This window comes from Saccopteryx bilineata, chromosome 2 (genome assembly GCF_036850765.1).
Source record: "Saccopteryx bilineata isolate mSacBil1 chromosome 2, mSacBil1_pri_phased_curated, whole genome shotgun sequence".
Taxonomy (NCBI): domain Eukaryota; kingdom Metazoa; phylum Chordata; class Mammalia; order Chiroptera; family Emballonuridae; genus Saccopteryx; species Saccopteryx bilineata.
Genome location: NC_089491.1, coordinates 276,685,431 through 276,705,093, shown reverse-complemented (window position 1 = coordinate 276,705,093; position 19,663 = coordinate 276,685,431). Strand labels below are relative to the sequence as shown.

The 19,663-nt window shown below is 48.0% G+C and overlaps 1 protein-coding gene across 4 annotated transcripts in view; it reads left to right on the top strand.

Moving 5' to 3' along the window:
- Positions 1–19,663, top strand: part of GOLGA3 (golgin A3) — a 38,377-nt gene that overhangs the window by 4,698 nt on the left and 14,016 nt on the right. For 2 of the 4 annotated variants that reach the window (XM_066260900.1, XM_066260902.1), the window contains exons 2-9: positions 2,214–2,526; positions 2,949–3,227; positions 6,880–6,992; positions 8,579–9,234; positions 9,669–9,780; positions 11,789–12,095; positions 15,123–15,325; positions 18,300–18,437. In XM_066260900.1, the coding sequence (XP_066116997.1) occupies positions 2,394–2,526; positions 2,949–3,227; positions 6,880–6,992; positions 8,579–9,234; positions 9,669–9,780; positions 11,789–12,095; positions 15,123–15,325; positions 18,300–18,437 (1,941 nt within the window). In that variant the 5' untranslated portion in view covers positions 2,214–2,393. The remainder of the gene's footprint in view (positions 1–2,213; positions 2,527–2,948; positions 3,228–6,879; positions 6,993–8,578; positions 9,235–9,668; positions 9,781–11,788; positions 12,096–15,122; positions 15,326–18,299; positions 18,438–19,663) is intronic. The other 2 variants (XM_066260903.1, XM_066260904.1) reach the window with 2 other exon arrangements.

The window sequence follows — 19,663 nt, the reverse complement described above, 5'->3', positions numbered from 1 at the left end:
CAGTCTGTCCGTAAAGTCATGGTGCACTTTTATTTTTTAATTTTTTTAATTTTTATTTTTTTCAGGGACAGAGAGAGAGAGTCAGAGAGAGGGATAGATAGACAGACAGACAGGAACAGAGAGAGATGAGAAGCATCAATCATATCAGTTTCTCGTTGCGACACCTTAGTTGTTCATTGATTGCTTTCTCATATGTGCCTTGACCATGGGCGTTCAGCAGACCGAGTGACCCCTTGCTTGAGCCAGCTACCTTGGGTCCAAGCTGGTGAGCTATTTACTTAAGCCAGATGAGCCCGCACTCAAGCTGGTGACCTCAGGGTCTCGAACCTGGGTCCTCTGCATCCCAGTCCGACGCTCTATCCACTGCGCCACCGCCTGGTCAGGCTCATGGTGCACTTTTGACCGGTCACAGGAAAGCAACAAAAGATGATAGAAATGTGAAATCTGCACCAAATAAAAGGAAAACCCAGTTTCTGTAGGATGATGTGGCAGCATGTGCGCATGCGCAGATGATGACATAACACCGTATATACAGTGGAGCAGCCCACGGCCATGCCAGTTGAGATGTGGATGGTACAGAGGAAAGTTCAGCGTGTTCTATGGCTCACTAAATTCGAGTCCGTGACCAAAGTGCAATGTGAAAATCGGCGCCTTTATAACGAAGCGCCACCACATAGGAATAACATTACTCGGTGGGATAAACAGTTGAAGGAAACCGGCATTTTGGTGGAGAAACCCCATTCTGGTAGGCCATCAGTCAGTGACGAGTCTGTAGAGGCTATACGGGATAGCTACCTAAGGAGCACTAAAAAATCTATGTGTGAGCACACATTGAACTGCACTGAATATGTATGAAACTGGGAGAGTTTCCCTTTTATTTGGTGCAGATTTCACATTTCTGTCGTCTTTTGTTGCTATCCTGTGACCGGTCAAAAGTGCACCATGGCTTTATGGACACACTGTATTTTTTTTTTTTTTTCTTTTTTCTGAAGCTGGAAATGGGGAGAGACAGTCAGACAGACTCCCGCATGCACCCGACCGGGATCCACCCAGCACGCCCACCAGGGGCAACGCTCTGCCCACCAGGGGGCGATGCTCTGCCCCTCCAGGGCGTCGCTCTGCTGCGACCAGAGCCACTCTAGCGCCTGGGGCAGGGGCCAAGGAGCCATCCCCAGCGCCCGGGCCATCTTTGCTCCAATGGAACCTCGGCTGCGGGAGGGGAAGAGAGAGACAGAGAGGAAGGAGAGGGGGAGAGGTGGAGAAGCAGATGGGTGCTTCTCCTGTGTGCCCTGGCTGGGAATTGAACCCGGGACTTCTGCATGCCAGGCCGACACTCCACCACTGAGCCAGCTGGCCAGGGCCGACACACTGTATTTAAATGAAGTGAATGCCAACATTCCCACAGAATGAGTAACAGTTAATAACACCTTATCTGTTGACTAGGAAATGAGATGATAATATTCTCAGCTACTTTACAAGCAATAACCAGTTGCCAAACTGGGCAAAGTTTTTTGCTGCCTTAAACAGCCTCGCAGAATGGGCTAAACAATGCTGATCCTGCTAGAAATGCAAGACAAGTCTAGAGTGATGCCCACAGTCACCTCCTGTGAGATACTCCCTCTGCCTCCATTCCACGGTGGCTGTCTTGCCATGTTCTCAACCCTTGTGCTTCCCCAACACAGTGGCCTGTATCCATGTTCCCATTGCTGGTTCTGAGTGGGGCCTTGGCACCTTCATACCACGTCTCCTGGACAGGGTGTCCTGTGAGCTATCTGAGCACTTAGGCCTGCATGTCTTACACAGAAGTCCTGGCCACATGTGGCTATTTATACCCAACTTGGTTAAATTTAATTAAATAAAAACTCAGTTCTGCAGTTGCCAAAACCTCAACTCCCTCATACCCCCCTATCCCCATTCAGTATGTGACAATTATAGGGCCAGTTATGGAGCTTCTCTGTCCTAGCTGGACAGTCTGGCCAACACCAATAATGACAATAAGCACCTTCAGGAACAGGCCCAGATGTGGCTGGATCAGCATTTTATCCTCAAAACCTAGGATATTGTAGGTGCTTACGGATTTTTGTTGAATGAATAAATTTGTATTTGTTTCTTATACAGATACAAATTGGGAAGCAAATATTAATCTTGGAATTGTTACTTCAAATCTGACAATGAGGTTTATAATGTTTTCTTTCTGTTTTTCCTTCTATCAGGTATCATGAGATTACTTAGTTTGATTTTAAGCCATTTATAAGACTTTAAATCAGTCAAAAATGGAAAACCTACTGCAGTCCTTCCCGGGGAATCCTGACTGTTGGTGATGGCAGAGGCGGATCCTGCCAGCAGCTCACGTGCAGCCCCCTAATGTCAGCCTAGTCTGAGTTGTCTTAACCATGGATGGAGCGTCGGTCATGCATGGTGGCCTCTTGGAGGATGGATCCTGCAGTGGCGCCCCAGTCTGCCCTGATACCGTCCCGAAGGCCCTGGACGCACGGGTGCTACCTGACCAGTGGGATGAAGCCCAGTGTAAGTCACCAGGCACTCTGTGCCGCTGGCACAGGAGGACATGGATCAGCTTGTGTTTTGAAGGAAGACCATGGTGTTTAAGATAGTAATGAACTTTTTGTTTGAAGTGTGTTTTTAGTAATCATATGAGTTTTTTTTTAGTTAATGCCAACTTTAAAGTAAGTATCAGGTGTGTTAAACCTAACAGGAACTTCCCCACTTTATGCCCAAGCAGGGTGGAGCTGCAATGATTTCCCTTAAGGTTTCTGTGGGTGTTTCTCACACATTATTGTGCTCTTCTCCCAGAGTGAACAGATGTAGGATGTGGACATTACTCATGCTCACATTTCTAAATTCTTTTTTGTCCTGTTTTAGCTGCACGTATATACGCATATGACCTGGGTTGTTGCCATTATGATAGCCCAGCATGTCCTCCCTTTCAGGTGCCAGCATTGAGATGAACAAAGCTGTGGATGAAGGAGAGAGCCTAGATACGCCCAGCAGGGGAGATGTCTTTCAGAATGGGCCGACACCACAGCTCCCAGGCCCGCCGTTGGCTCTCGGTCCCACCATGAGCCCAGTGGGTCCTGATGCTCCTCCAGGTGTGGCTGGTTTCCATGACAACCTAAGGAAGTCTCAGGGGACTAGTGCTGAGGGCAGTGTTAGAAAAGAAGCTTTGCAGTCTCTCAGACTCAGTCTTCCTATGCAAGAAACGCAACTGTGTAAGCATCCGACCCCTGGCCTTCTTCCCCTCCCAACCCTCCCCCCATGGCCTGTTAGTCACCACCTTCACAGACACTTTGTTTTGTAAGACGGTGGACTGTGCGTTGATCAGATGGCTCCATTTCAGAAGAAGAGCGCATATATGTTCATGGTCTGGTTTTGATGCTGGTGCTCCAGGTCCAGATTTAAAGAGCCTGTGGTCTTTTGTCATCCTGGATGGTCAATAGGCAGCCTGTGGGAAATCAGTCTCAACAGTGACACTTTGAAAGCTTTCTTTTTTTTTTAATTTTAATTTTTTTATTTATTCATTTTAGAGAGGAGAGGGAGAGACAGAGAGAGAGGAGAGACAGAGAGAGAGAAGTGGGGGAGGAGCTGGAAGCATCAACTCCCATATGTGCCTTGACCAGGCAAGCCCAGGGTTTCAAACCGGCGACCTCAGCATTTCCAGGTTGACACTTTATCCACTGCACCACCACAGGTCAGGCCGAAAGCTTGCTTTTTTAAAAATATTTCATATATTGATTTTAGAGAGAGGAGTGAGAGAGAGGGAGAGAGAAGGTGAGGGAGCAGGAAGAACCATTTCTTGCTTCTCATATGTGCCTTGACTGGGCAAGTCCAGGATTTTGAATCAGGGACCTCAGCATTCCATGTCGACACTTTATCCACTGTGTCACCACAGGTCAGGCTGGAAGCTTTTTATTTTTTAATTTTTTTAATTTTTGTCAGAGAAGAAAACAGAGAGAGGGACAGATAGGGACAGACAGGAAGGGAGAGCAACGAAAAGCATCAATTCTTTGTTACGGCATCTTAGTTGTTCATTGATCACTTTCTCATATGTGCCCTGACTGGGGGACTACAGCAGAGCGAGTGACCCCTTGCTCAAGCCAGCAACCTTGGGCTCGAGCCAGTGACCGTGGAGTCTTGTCTGTGATCGTGTGCTCAAGCTGGATGAGCCTCATTCAAGTCAGCGACCTTGGGGTTTCGAATCTGAGTACTCTGCGTCTCAATTTGATGCTCTATATCCACTGCACCACTGCCTGTGCAGGCTGATAGTTTTCCTTTATGAATTTTTTTAATCAACGTTGATTTTGTGCTGATCCCTGGGGAGAAAGGGGTGAACAGGTCACAACTGGCAGCCTGTGAGCCCAAGAAACCTCCAGGCCTTTGACTAATACTTTCTCATACCCAGACATAAAATTTTACACAGTGGGGTTGTATTACACATGCTGTATTTACCCCTAACCATTTAGGCACATCGCACCATATAGGTCTATAAACAGCCAGGTTTGCACCCTTGCTATTTTAAAGGAGATTGTTGCATGTTTTTCTCACTTATCGCTTCTGTGTGGACATTGCCCCAGGCCATCCGCTACAGTGCATGTCTTGGTGCTCATGCCCACAGTATTGCTGCTGCAGCTTCTAGGACTGCATCCCAGAACCCTGCTTCTTGGTCCAAAGCAATGGGGATTTTTATTTATTTCCATCCCATGTGGTCATAAAGCTAGGCCACTAACGACTCATGCATGAGAGCATGGTGTCGCCTACCTCTCCTTCACCCAGACACTTTTTTTTCATTTTTAACCAGTTTGGTGGGTGCACCTGATGCTTCCTGGTTACTTTAATTTGAAACTTGCACTTCCCTGATTACTGGAGCTTTGAGCATCTTATTCTCCGTTGGCCGTTTGGTCAGTGTTTTATGTGAATTGTCTGTTCATATGCTTGGCCCATTTTTCTTTTTGATTGTTTGCCTTTTCTTCACAGACATTATTTTGTTGAGGCTGTAGTGTTTTTTAAGTTTTTGTAAATTCATTGTCAACATTTAAGTCGAGACTTATCCATGTAAAATCTTGGATTTCTGATCTGAGGATGTGTGATCTCTGGCTTCAGGTGCCCACATGGCAGTGACCTGCAGCCACCTACTGCCCTTCCTGGGGAGTCTTCACTCATGACCCTGACTCTCAGGCTGTATCTTTGGTATTGAATTTGCAGATTTGGCTTTCCTGCCTGTAGCCACAGGCCTGTGGGTTTGTGCCATCTGGACTGCTTAGCCTTGAGAAAAGTATTAGAGGTCTGATAAATGCACAAATTATTAATGACATTGGTGAATTCCTAGTGACATTCTTAAAATTCCAGTGTTAGGTGTTAGGGATTATTTAAAACAACAGCTGCTTATCTTCTAAGAATACACATCTGGCGGTAGAGCGTCGGCCTAGCATGCGGAGAACCCGGGTTCGATTCCCGGCCAGGGCACACAGGAGAAGCGCCCATTTGCTTCTCCACCCCTCCGCCGCACTTTCCTCTCTCTCTCTCTCTTCCCCCTCCCGCAGCCAAGGCTCCATTGGAGCAAAGATGGCCCGGGCGCTGGGGATGGCTCTGTGGCCTCTGCCCCAGGCGCTAGAGTGGCTCTGGTCGCAACATGGCGACGCCCAGGATGGGCAGATCATCGCCCCCTGGTGGGCAGAGCGTCACCCCTGGTGGGCGTGCCGGGTGGATCCTGGTCGGGCGCATGCAGGAGTCTGTCTGACTGTCTTACCCTGTTTCCAGCTTCAGAAAAATGAAAAAAAAAAAAAAAAAAAAAAAAAAAAAGAATACACATCTGAAGGTGGTGTTGTATACACAGTGGTTAAATTTGGACATTTATCTGCTCTCATCAGCGTATTCCCCTAAGCAGCATCCAACATGCATGTCTGCTGTAGTAAAAGGTCTTTGATTTATACCATGGTACTCACGGTACACCCTTTGGTGTTCAAAGTAAAAGATTTGAGATTAGATATTTTAAATTCTGTTACTGACCAAAAATATAAGATGACTCGTTATTGCAGGAATCTAGGTAAACTGTGGATCAAATCATATCTCCAGATGTCACTGCATAAAGAAAGAACGTTTTGTGTGACATGCTCACATGACTGGGTGCCATTCCATCACGACTGCTCTTCACTGGTTCCTCTGTAACCTCAGAGGTCAGATTAGAGCTCAGTGAAGGCTCGCCACAGGCTCTGACTTTGATTTCAGTTCTTTTGTTACTGAGAGGCAAGTTGCCAGTATCCTGTTGTACCAGCTGGATACTGTAGGGCAGGGGTCCCCAAAACTATGGCCAGCGGGCCACATGCGGCCCTCTGAGGCTATTTATCCGGCCCCTGCCGCACTTCTGGAAGGGGCACCTCTTTCATTGGTGGTCAGTGAGAGGAGCATAGTTCCCATTGAAATACTGGTCAGTTTGTTGATTTAAATTTACTTGTTCTTTATTTTAAATATTGTATTTGTTCCCGTTTTGTTTTTTTTACTTTAAAATAAGATATGTGCAGTGTGCATAGGGATTTGTTCATAGTTTTTTTTATAGTCCAGCCCTCCAATGGTCTGAGGGACAGTGAACTGGCCCCCTGTGTAAAAAGTTTGGGGACCCCTGCTGTAGGGAGCCCCACCCCTGGGTGTGGCCAAGGTGTCTTCTACCAGATGGTTCTCCCCTGCAGCCAGTGTGTGCAGGGCTCACAGTTTCTGTCCATCTGGAAGTCGGCCTTTCAAACTAGACAGCATGCATTTATGGAACTAAATCATATTGGTAATGAAATACAGAATAGCCAAGCTGCTGTCCTGATTTTCCCTCTGTGCCCTGGTGCTTTATGAGTTTCTAAATGACTTTCTCCACTGCAGGCTCAACAGAGGCTTCACTGCCTCTAGAGAAGGAGGAGCAGGTCCGACTTCAGGCTCGGAAACGGCTGGAGGAGCAGCTCAAACAGTACAGGGTGAAGCGCCAGCAGGAACGGGTGAGTCCTACTCTTATTTTTTTAATGTTATTTAGAAAATTTAATAGGGTGACATTGATCAGTAAGAGTACATAGGTTTCAGGTAAACATTTTTATAGCATTTGAACTGTTGATTATATTATATACCCATCACCCAAAGTCAGATAATTTTCCATCACCTTATATTTGTCCCTCTTACACCCTTTGCCCACCCCACCCCACCTCCTTTTTTTTGAGAGAGTGAAAGAGACAGGAATGGAGAGAGATGAGAAATATCAACTCATAGTTATGGCATTTTAGTTGTTTATTGATTACTTCTCATATGTGCCTTGATTGGGGGGCTCTAGCTGAGCCAGTGACCCCTTGCTCAAACCAGCGACCTTAATCTGAAGCCAGTGACTGGGCTTCAAGCCAGCAACCTTTGAACTCAAGCCAGCAACCAAGAAATCATGTAGATCAGGGGTAGTCAACCTTTTTTTTTTTTTTTTTTTTTTTTTTTCCTGCTCTCCAATGCTAATCTCAGGAACCAAGAGCAGGGGTAGTCAACCTTTTTATAGCTACCGCCCACTTTTGTATCTCTGTTAGTAGTAAAATTTTCTAACTGCTCACCGGTTCCACAGTAATGGTGATTTATAAAGTAGGGAAGTAACTTTATTTTATAAAATTTATAAAGCAGTTACAGCAAGTTAAAGCATATAATAATAATTACTTACCAAGTATTTTCTGTTGGATTTTCGCTGTTTGGCAGTTGTTTATAAAACAACTTACTATAGTTAATATCTTTTTAGTTATACTTTGGTTGCTCTGCTATCGCCCACCATGAAAGCTGGAATGCCCACTAGTGGGCAGTAGGGACCAGGTTGACTACCACTGATGTAGATGAACCCATGCTCATCTATAAGCGACCTGCACTCAAGCCGGTGACATTGGGGTTTCAAATCTAGGACCTCAGTGTCCTAGGTTGACGCTCTATCCAGTGCACCACCACTGGTCGGGCTCAAAAGGAGTTATTTTATTAACTTGAAAATGTTTAGGCCCTGGCCGGTTGGCTCAGCGGTAGAGCGTCAGCCTGGCGTGCGGGGGACCCGGCTTTGATTCCCGGCCAGGGCACATAGGAGAAGCGCCCATTTGCTTCTCCACCACCCCCTTCCTCTCTGTCTCTCTCTTCCCCTCCCTCATGCGGGAGTCTGTCTGGCTGTCTCTCCCCGTTTCCAGCTCCAAAAAAATACAAAAAAAAAAAAAAGATTAAAAAAACCTTTAAAAAAAAAATGTTTAGGTTTCTCTAAAGGCATGAACATGGGAGAATAGTCAGGAAGATGTAACGTTGATGTGAATGAGGAAGGACTTGCTAATAGATGTTTTTAATTATAATACCGGCACAATCATTGATGATGTGTGCTTGGATGGTCACTGGATGTGACCAGGGACAGAGAGACTGCAGAGCACAGTGGGTAAGAGCGGAGCTGGAGCGGGTGGGGAGTGGAGGCACACACAGAAGTTGCTGTTTGTCTGGGAGGGACCGTCATCTGTGCAGCCTTTCTGGGCAGCACATCTTGACTGCTGTTGTCACTTTCAAACAAATCATTGTGTGTTTCTTTCCTTCTCAGTCCAGCCAACCTGCAGCTAAAACAAGACCTTTTAGCACACTTGATCCTGAGCTCATGTTAAACCCAGAAGCCTTACCGAGGGCCAGCACCCTGGCCATGACAAAGGAATATTCCTTCCTGCGCACCAGTGTGCCTCGGGGACCAAAGGTGGGCAGTTTAGGGCTCCTGGCACATCCTAAGGAGAAAAAAAGTTTCAAATCAAGCAAAATTCGGTCCCTAGCTGATTATAGAACTGAAGACTCGGACACTAGGAATTCAGGTGGAAATCTTCCAGCCACAGACTCCTCCAGGGGCTCCCTGAAGCAGAACCGAAGCAGTGTGACGTCAGTGGTATCTGAGGTCAGCCTGTGCCCTGAGGCTGACGACCTGGAGAACTCGTCCCTGACTGGAGACAACACATCTGAGGCCGACGGGAATGAGAGCGACAGCTCCTCCTACAGTGGCGTCTCCACCCAGGGGGTGCGCGGCCTTCTGGTGAACACACCAAGTGCACATGAAGCCTCCTATGTGGTTAATGGTCAGGAGATTGCTGCCAGTTCCCTGGGCCAGTTCCCCTCCATCTCAGATGTCCTCCAGGCCGCTGCGGCCGAGCACCGAGACCGGGGCCCAGAGGTCAATGGTGAGATGCGAAGCCGGGCGGACAGCATCTGCAGCAGGTGGGCAGCACCCGCAGAACCTACCCACCAGCATAGTGGTTGTAACACCTTAGTCCTTAATGTTTCATATGCACACGACTCTGTTGATTTGTAGAAATGGAATTTCTACAAATTTGTAGAGCTACTCAGTCATCATCTGCAGTACTAGGACATTCTGCCTTCTAGCTTTTGTGCAGACCTGCCTCAAATAGGGCACAGCTGCTTACCTTGGCTCTCACCTCCACACAGGAGTTCCAGCCACACACAGCTGAACATGCCTGACTGCGGGTGGAAGTGTTGATTGGCAGTCCTCCACTGGAATCTGTCTGCTTATTTACTTTAAACCTTTGGGGAAGAGTAGTAGGGGTGTATCTGTGGTTTGGAGAGTGTGGACAGATGTGATCTGATGATCTCTCCTGTTCCCATTGGCTGACCATTCGTGCCTTTTCCTCCAGTGTGTCCATGGAAAGTTCTGTGGCTGAAACTCATGATGAGATGTTGCAAGTTCTTAAAGAAAAAATGAGACTTGAAGGACAACTGGAAGCCTTATCCCAGGAGGCTAGTCAGGTAAGTAGTGTTTAGTGATGTGTCATGTGCTTCCTGATCATTGGGTAGACTTTCACTCATCCTCACACATAGCAGCAGCCAGGCCTCTGTGCTGTGTCTGGTCAGCCTGGATTGTCATCTCAGACTGAGGCGTGTGAGCTTTTCACTGGCGTTTCCTGCACCTTTGCCATCGCTGACCAGATCTACCTACAGGATTTATTCACTCTGATGTCAGATACCCAGCCATGCCTAAGAATCAAATTGTTGTGGTTGACCTCACCTTTTTCTGGCATAGTAACTTGTCATCTTTGCCCCTTTAATGCTTTTTTTTTTTGCTTCAGATTCTGCTTTTTCTTTTCTTTTTTGATAGAGAGACAGACAAGAAGTTAGAGAGATAAGAAACATCAATTTATAGTTGAGTCACTTTAGTTGTTCATTGATTGCTTCTCATACATGATTTTCTGGGAAGGTGGCTGGCTATGTCCCAGAAACTTGACCAGGGGGCTCAAGCCAAGCCAGTGACACCTTGCTCAAGCCAGCAACCCCACATTCAAGCTGGTGAGACTGGCGACCTTGGGGTTTCGAACCTGGGACATCAGCGTCCCAGGTCAATGCTCTAGTCACTGTGCCATCACTAGTCAGGCTCTGCTTTTTCTAATATGAACCTTGCTGTATTTAGTTAGCATATTCCTGAAAAATCATTTTCCTTTAATTTTCAGCTTTTCTGTGAGCAGTTAGAGTAAATCAATTCAGTTGAATTTGACGCCATGCGCCTGGCATTGAGAGCAGGAGACGTGGTGCTGGGTAGCATCACAGTGTGAGGGGGTCTCTCGGGTGGGTGTTCATGTGCCAGGAGTGGGTGCTCAGCCAATGCACTGCTCATGTTTGTTGTGGCTTCTTGTACTGCATGGTCCTGGGACAGACCCATCGTTTTTTGGGTACTTAAACTGTGCCGATTGGAGAAGTGACTGTTCATATCTCAGGGTTAATTTTGTGGTACATGGTTTTCACTTTGTCGCACTTTAGAAGGTAACTGGTCAGTTGTGTTTCTACTTAAGCAGCACAGCCGACCCCGGGACAAGCTAAGAACCTTGTGCTTTTACTTTCCGTTCTTGTCCTCTGGAGTACTGATTGGCTGTGCAATTGTGTCCAAACAGACTTCATGGTTGCTCTGGGCATGATGCTTGTCTCTATGCAGATGTACTCACTGTAGAATCACATCACTTTTGCTCAGCTAACTTGTTATCTTTGGGGGTCTGTTTTTCTGTTGATTTGGTTATTTGTCTTCATGGTGTCTCATTTCCCCTGTGTGTAGAGGTGCAGCTGTCTCCTTTCTGCGTTCAGGAATTTCCTGCACACCTTGATAGGCTGCCTTCAGGATGGGTGGAGCACGTGCCCTTCACTCCTGTGGATGTGTTCTTCTGTTCTCAGGATTCTCAAGGCCCCACTTTTCTTACCCCTACTTTATCTGCAGACATTGGCCTTGAAGGTCCCACCACCCAACACAGAACGGTGCCCCAGGTTGCCTATAGCCCCAGCTGGCCCCTCAGAGGTCCTGTGTATGAACCATCTCCCTGCACATATGTTGCTGATTTGTTTCCCCAGATCTGAACCCGACTACTGTTCATCTTTGAGGATCCCTCAGGGCTCCTGGTATTCTTCCTTTTCATGTGTGTGTGCGGGTACTGGTGCATGTTTTAGTTTTTTGAACAAATACATTGACTGACAACCTAAGGGTGAGTGGGCACTTGCACAGCCTTCCCCAAGTGCTGCGTACTGGGGTGCAACTGTGAGAAACATGCAAGTTCTAGTCGCCCTCCTACCCCAGGCCTTTCTGGAGAAACCCGCCTTCTCTGGGGGTGACCATCATGTTAGATGACTGGATGGTTTGGAAAACATGGTGCTTTCCTAGAAAGCTCACCTATCGACACCTTTCTTTGTCTTGCTGGTTAGTGTGGCTGCCTTCTTAATGCACAGGATAGAAGGGACTTAATTTCCTGATAGTCAATCTGTTTGGCTTTCTTTCCAGGCACTTAAGGAAAAGGCAGAGCTGCAGGCACAGCTGGCCGCCCTGAACACACGGCTGCAGGCGCAGGAGGAGCACAGCCACAACAGCCAGCAGAAGCAGGACGCGCTCAGCTCAGAGGTGGACACCTTGAAGCAGTCTTGCTGGGACCTGGAGCAGGCAATGAGTGACCTGCAGAACACACTGGAGGCCAAGAATGCCAGCCTGGCATCCTCGCACCATGACCTGCAGGTGGCAGAGGAGCAGTACCACCGACTGCTGGACAAAGTGGAGGAGATGCAGAGCAGCATGCTCAGCAAGGACAGCACAGGTGCGTGCATGGGCTCCGCAGGCCTCTGCGGGCCTGACAGGGCAGGGGCTGCAACTTCGATGCCTGCTCTAGGGACCATTCTTCTCTCAGATGAATGCTCTGGTTGGTGCCTGATTTGTACACGAGGTGCCGCTTTTCTGAAGTGGGAATTATTTCTGGTACATTTCTGCATGGGTATAAGTGGGCTCTGACCCTGAGTCAGTTGTTGTTTCCACTCACCGCCCACAGAGTCCATCATTGGTGGGCTGGAGCTGCCTGCTGTTCCACAGAACTGCAGGTCCTATTTAATACATGTAAAGATAACGCTTAGATTGTGGATTAGTAGACCTTTATTTTTCCTACCTTGAGTTCAGCTGTGGTCTAGCTGGATTCTTGTGGAGGTCACCTTTGGAATGACAGATGGAATACTGGGGTTCAGGGAACCTGGGCGGCAGGCCATGTACAGAGAACCTCAGGCACTCCACATCCGCCAGGCACCAAGAAGACTGGCTGCCAGCTCAGGACCTCTCTGTGTCGACCAGATGTCAGACCCTCTGATGCAGGCTGCATAGATGAGTCTCTTCTGGCAGAGTGGGCAGTAGGTGGATGGGAAGGACTCTATCTCTCAGCATAAAGTCTGGCCGTAAGGCTTGTGGCAGTAGGTTTTAGGTCTGATGACACAAAGAAAAATGACAGACTACAGTCACAAAGGCTTTATTCTAAAAAGAAAGCACCAGTGAAAAAATAGAAAGATAGACTGTTTTTAAGAGCATTCTAAGATACCCAGTTTTGGGGTTTTTTTTTTGTATTTTTCTGAAGTTGAAAACGGGGAGGCAGTCAGACAGATTTCTGCATGCGCCCGACCAGGATCCACCTGGCATGCCCACCAGGGGGTGATGCTCTGCCCATCTGGGGCATTGCTCTGTTGCAACCAGAGCCATTCTAGCAGCTGAGGCAGAGGCCATAGAGCCATCCTCAGCGCCCGGGAAAACTTTGCTCCAATGGAGCCTTGGCTGTGGGAGGGGAAGAGAGAGACAGAGAAGAAGGAGAGGGGGAGGGGTGGAGAAGCAGATGGGCACTTCTCCTGTGTGCCCTGGCTGGGAGTCGAACCCGGGATTCCTGCACGCCAGGCCGATGCTCTACCATTGAGCCAACTGGCCAGGGCTGGGATACCCAGTTTCTTAAGAAAATTGTAAAATCCAGGAAGTTCTGAACACAATAGTTTTATTTATTTTTCATTTTTCTGTTTGTTTGTTTAAGATTTTATTCATTTTTAGAGAAAGAGGAGAGAGAGAAAGGGGGAAGGAGTGGGAAGCATCAACTCATAGTAGTTACTTCTCGTATATGGTATGTACCTTGATCAAGCAAGCCTGTGGTTTCAAACCAGTGACCTCAGCATTGCCGGTTGATGCTTTATCCACTGTGCCACTGTAGGTCAGGTCACAATAGTTTTATGATTCTGGGTTGCAAGGCCTGATGTGACCAGAGCTCATTGGGCAGTGAATAGCCCTATGCTCACACAAAGCTCAGTAACATATTTTTTGCATTTTTTTGGATGGTTTATTATTTAAAAAGAGCCTGAGCCCTGGCCAGATAGTTCAGAGCATCATCCCAAAGTGCAGAGGTTACCAGTTCCATAGCCGGTCAGGGCACATAGGAACAGATCAATGTTTCTATCTCTTTCTATTGCTTTCTCTCTCCAAAATCAATAAACATTTAAAAAAATAAAGAAGGCCTGACCTGTGGTGGTACAGTGGATAAAACGTCGACTTGAAACACTGAGGTTGCCAGTTCGAACCTCTGGACTTGCCTGGTCAAGGCACATACAGGAAGCAACTACTATGAGTTGATGCTTCCTGCTTCTCCCCTTCTCCCCCTCTTTCCTTCTCTCCCTTTCTCTCCCTCCTCCTAAAAATCAATAAGTAAAATCTAAAAAAATAATAAAAATAAATAAATAAAGGAAAGTAGCTTGACCTGTGGTGGTGCAGTGGATAAAGTGTCAACATGGAATGCTGAAGTCACCGGTTCGAAACTCTGGGCTTGCCTGGTCAATGCACATATGGGAGTTGATGCTTCCTACTCCTGCCCCCCTTCTCTCTCCTTTTCATTCTCTCTCTCTCTCTTCTCTAAAATGAATTTAAAATATCTAAAATAAGAAAAATACTTAAAAAAAAAACCCTGGCCTGACCAGACGGTGGCGCAGTGGATAGAGCGTCGGACCGGGATGCAGAGGACCTAGGTTCGAGACCCCGAGGTTGCCAGCTTGAGCGCGGGCTCGTCTGGTTTGAGCAAAAAGCTCACCAGCTTGGACCCAAGGTCGCTGGCTTGAGCAAGGGGTCACTTGGTCTGCTGTAACCCCACGGTCAAGGCACATATGAGAAAGCAATCAATGAACAACTAAGTGCCAAAACGAAAAACTGATAATTGATGCTTCTCATCTCTCTGCGTTCTGGTCTGTCTGTTCCTATCTATCCCTCTCTCTGACTCTCATTCTGTCTCTGATAAAAAACAAAACAAAAACCCTGAAACACTGGAGTTTGTAAGTAAGAGGAGGCTGCAGTGTGTTTTTTGAGTTTTTTTTATAGAGACAGAGAGTCAGAGAGAGGGATAGATAGGAACAGACAGACCAGAACGCAGAGAGATGAGAAGCATCAATTATCAGTTTTTCGTTGTGGCACTTAGTTGTTCATTGATTGCTTTCTCATATGTGCCTTGACCGTGGGGCTACAGCAGACCGAGTGACCCCTTGCTCAAGCCAGCGACCTTGGGTCCAAGCTGGTGAGCTTTTTGCTCAAACCAGACAAGCCCACGCTCAAGCTGGCAACCTCGGGGTCTCGAACCTAGGTCCTCCGCATCCCGGTCTGACGCTCTATCCACTGCGCCACCGTCTGGTCAGGCTCAGCCCTGAGACTTTAAACATCACTGCCATGCATGGTGGCGATGGGCTGGGTCCCTGCCCTTCAGAGAGGATGGCCTGACTTGGACGTTGGAAGAGAGCTGTGGCTCCTGCTTTGGGCTGATTTGAGTGCTGTGTGTTCTTGCTTCCAGTGCATGACCTGCGACAACAGATGACAGCCTTGCAGAGCCAGCTGCGGCAAGTGCAGCTGGAGCGCACGACGCTCACCAGCAGGCTAAAGGCATCCCAGACAGAAATTGCATCTCTGCAGAATGTCCGGCAGTGGTATCAACAGCAGCTTGCCCTGGCGCAAGAGGCCCGGGTCCGACTGCAGGGTGAGATGGCCCATATCCAGGTATGGCTCTGACAGCACTGGTCAGCTCACGCTTCATGTCCCATGTGGAGCAACTGCTTTTCCCTAAAATAAAAAGACTTTTGTGTTTAGATTTTACAGATGCATTTTTTTTTTTTTTTTTTTTGTATTTTTCTGAAGCTGGAAACGGGGAGAGACAGTCAGAGAGACTCCCGCATGCGCCTGACCGGGATCCACCCGGCACGCCCACCAGGGGAAACGCTCTGCCCACCAGGGGGCGATGCTCTGCCCCTCCGGGGCATCGCTCTGCCGCGACCAGAGCCACTCTAGCGCCTGGGGCAGAGGCCAAGGAGCCATCCCCAGCGCCCGGGCCATCTTTGCTCCAATGAAGCCTTGGCTGCGGGAGGGCAGGAGAGAGACAGAGAGGAAGGGGGGGTGTGGAGAAGCAAATGGGCGCTTCTCCTATGTGCCCTGGCCGGGAATCGAACCTGAGTCCCCCGCATGCCAGGCCGATGCTCTACCGCTGAGCCAACTGGCCAGGGCTACAGATGCATTTTCTAAAAATCTGCTAACCACTTACATAACCCATACTTACCCTGTACAGTAAGCACCTTCGTGACCTGGCACGGGCTCTCACAGACTCTGCTTGAGCACATCTAACCTTAAAACATCCTGTGAACCTAGCTCTCAAATCCACGTCCCCCTGGTCTCGGCCCTCCTGTGATGTTTCTGACATGCACAGAGCATGGCACACATTCCCCTCCCGGCTGGAGCTTCTCTCTTCTCCAGCTGCTTCATCACCAGAACCTCCGCCCTGTCCTTTTTTGTAGGGGGCCAGCACAGGTGGGAGCAGGCACAGGTGCACAGGCATTCTGGGGCTTCTCCCTCTGGATTGCATTCTACAACAGCTGGCAAGTGGCTGAAATGTATTTTGCTTTGAACTTCAGAGCTTTAGACTAATTGGGTTGATAATGAAGGTTCTAACTGGAGCCTCCACCAACCTCGGTCTTCTTTTTTTCTTTTTTTTTTTTAGGGAGAGATAGAAACAGGGAGGGAGAAAGATGAGAAGTGTCAACTCATAGTTGTCCCACTTTAGTTGTTTATTGATTGCTTCTCATACAGTGACTTGACTGGGGGCTCCAGCTGAGCCAGTGACTCCTCGCTCAAGCCAGTGACCTTTGGGCTCAAGCTAGCGACTATGGGGTCATCTTAGTGATCCTACACTCTAGCCAGTGACCCCATGCTCAAGCCCGATGAGCCCGTACTTGAGCCAGTGACCTCAGGGTTTCAAACCTGCGACCTCAGTATCCAAGTCAGCGCTCTATCCACTGTGCCACTGCCAGTCAGGCTAGCCTCAGGCTCCATTTGGAATTTAGCTATGGGTTTTGTCCCTCCTCCTTTTTTTTTGTTCAGATAGAATATTGTGCATTTTTTTTTTTTTTTTGTATTTTTCTGAAGCTGGAAACGGGGAGAGACAGTCAGACTCCCGCAGGCGCCGACTGGGATCCACCCAGCACGCCCACCAGGGGGCAACGCTCTGCCCCTCCGGGGCGTCGCTCTGTCGGGACCAGAGCCACTCTAGCGCCTAGGGCAGAGGCCAAGGAGCCATCCCCAGCGCCCCAGGCCATCTTTGTTCCAATGGAGCCTAGGCTGTGGGAGAGGAAGGAGAGGGGGAGGGGTGGAGAAGCAGATGGGCGCTTCTCCTGTGTGCCCTGGCCGGGAATCGAAACCAGGACTTCTGCACGCCAGGCCGACGCTCTACCACTGAGCCAACCGGCCAGGGCTATTGTGCATTAATTAAAACTTTATCAAGTAGAGAATGTGAAATAGCAACTCCACCAAATGCTCCTTTTCTAAAAATCTAAAGTCTACGCATGTACAAAGTAGACATTTTCTTTCTTTCTTTTCTGAAGTTTTTCTGTATTTATATTACACATTTAAGCTATAGGACCACATAGACAACCATGGCTCTGTTTACAACATATGTACTTAAAAATAAATCACTTGACAAGTTAACATAATTTTGAAGCTAGGGTGCATTTATATGAGGCATGAAGTATTTAAAAAAGCCAGACTTATGTATCTGATGCTGGTCAGAAATAGAGGTTGGAAGATAAAAACAAGAAGTGTCCAAGGAGTGGCAGTTTGAGAAATGTAACTGCTTTTTTCAAATACTTGTGAGACCCAGCTTCAGTGCTCCTTAGTTAGGGTGTTTACTACAGTTTCCCCCTTGTCCCATGAACACAGACATGTTCCCAGGGCCACCCAGTAGAGAGGAGAGTCAGGATGGTCTTTATTCTGTTGTTGCCTTGAGATGCAGTCCCAGTAAATGACGTCTCCCTTGCTCTGGCAGCTTCTACTCGGGCTGTACCCATTGGATTTGGATGTTACATACTCGAAGGTCCAATTGCAGACCTGTGTGTCCTTTAGACTTCTCTTTACTGACTGCTCCTCTGGGTGCCAGCAAGTTTATACCTGGGCTCCTTTTTCTGCAGGAAGCCTGACTGACAGCCTAGGTCATATCTGGGCTGGATTGCCAGTGATATTCCCAGGAATGGCAGGGGTCAGCCTGGTGTATCCAGTACAGCCAAACAGTAGGAGGGAAGGACCTGAAATGTGTCTGGTCACAGCTGGTCAGTTCACCTGAGGGGCAGATCTCCAGTTCCAGCTGCATCTCCATCCAGACGAGGCCCCCACCTTAGGGGCTCACAGATGCACCTGCAGTGGGAACTTCTGTGTAGGTCTTGCCACAAACTGCATATTCTTGGGGGAATGGCGACTGGCCTCTGTGCTGCCAACCTGTCTCTCTTGGCATACAGAACCCACTGACCCTGGAATCAAGGTGCCTGGCAGGATGGTGGGCAGTGAGGCTCTGTGTGGTGTGGGCTTCTACGGAGCAGTCCCTCATGGGCCATCGCCAGGCAGAGACTCTCGCCCTGGCAGTCTTGGTGACAGGCTAGTTAGTCTGTACTTTGCTTGATATCTACCAACTTTCCACCTTATTTTTTCTTTGCAGGTTGGACAGATGACCCAGACAGGCCTCCTAGAGCACCTAAAACTTGAGAATGTGTCCCTGTCCCAGCAGCTGACAGAAACCCAGCACAGGTCCATCAAGGAGAAAGAGCGCATAGCCCTGCAGCTCCAGGGCATTGAGGTGAGGGCCGTGCCATCCCGTGGCCAGGGCGTGTTAGTGGTTTTTGTGTTTTGGTTTTCTGAGATTGGGCCTGTTTTAGACACTAATCAAGGTTAAGAAAACAGACAAATATATACGTACATGTAAATATTAATGTTACATATATGTGTTTACATGTTTTTAAAAACATAGAACAACTGGCAGTGGTTAGGTATAGCGATTCAGTTCCTCACATTCTCCTATCCAGGTACTACCCAGGCCCAACCCTGCTTAGCTTCTGAGATCAGATGAGATCGGTGCGTTCAGTGTGCTATGGCTGTAGACCTCATTTTCTCATTGAATGGTCAGTGGTAACTTGACTCCTGACTCATGGTGGGCCTGGGTCCTGGTGTTCAGCTCAACAGTGGGTGGTGCTGGACAGAGTAGGCAGGGAAGGAGTTTAGTACAGTGCATGGCTGACAGCATTTTAGAGTCTAGCAGTAATAAGCAGTTTCTTGTCTCTGAGCACTCAACCTGCACTACTGTTTAGTCTTCCAGTGTGTGCAGTAGTCAGTGTTAGGGTAGCTGCCCCACAGTGTTTCCAGGGAAGTGGGATGCAGCAGCTTGGACTGGGACCCGGTACCTGTTCTTTTTTTTTTTTTTTTCCTGTTCTTTTTTGAAGCTGTGAGACCTTGGATGATTTCTTGACCTCTCTGGCCCTCATTCCGTTTTTGTAGAATGAGAGTTATAATATCTACTTCTTAGGCTTGTTAGGAGAAATCAAGAAGAGAAAAGGGCATGTGACATCCGGGGGTGTGTGGCATGGCAGTTTTGTGCCTCGAATATTACTGACCTTTTAGTCACCTGGAAGGTCAGCGTCCTGTGATTGGTGTGGCCTCCCATATTCCCTTCTCTGCAAATGGCAGATGATATGGATGCGGGGGAAGAGTTGTGAAAAACATGCTCTTCATGGGCTCCAGCATCAAAAGAACTAGAGAACTCTACAAAATGACTTTTCCTGCCAACACACCTTGATGTTGGGTCTTATCTACAAAGTCAGAATGTAAGGGTCCCCATATTGTCCTATGACCTCTGGTCTCTGGTTTTACCAAGTAGTATCAAGGTAATCCTGTGATGGGATGTTCCACTTGTCACACCCTGAGATAGGGATATGCCGTATACCATGAGGTGTCATGCATCAATCTTTGTCTCTGGTCTTCATGGGTTTTTGCTTGCCTCTCCCTTCTGCCAGGCCTGAGTGTCAGTGG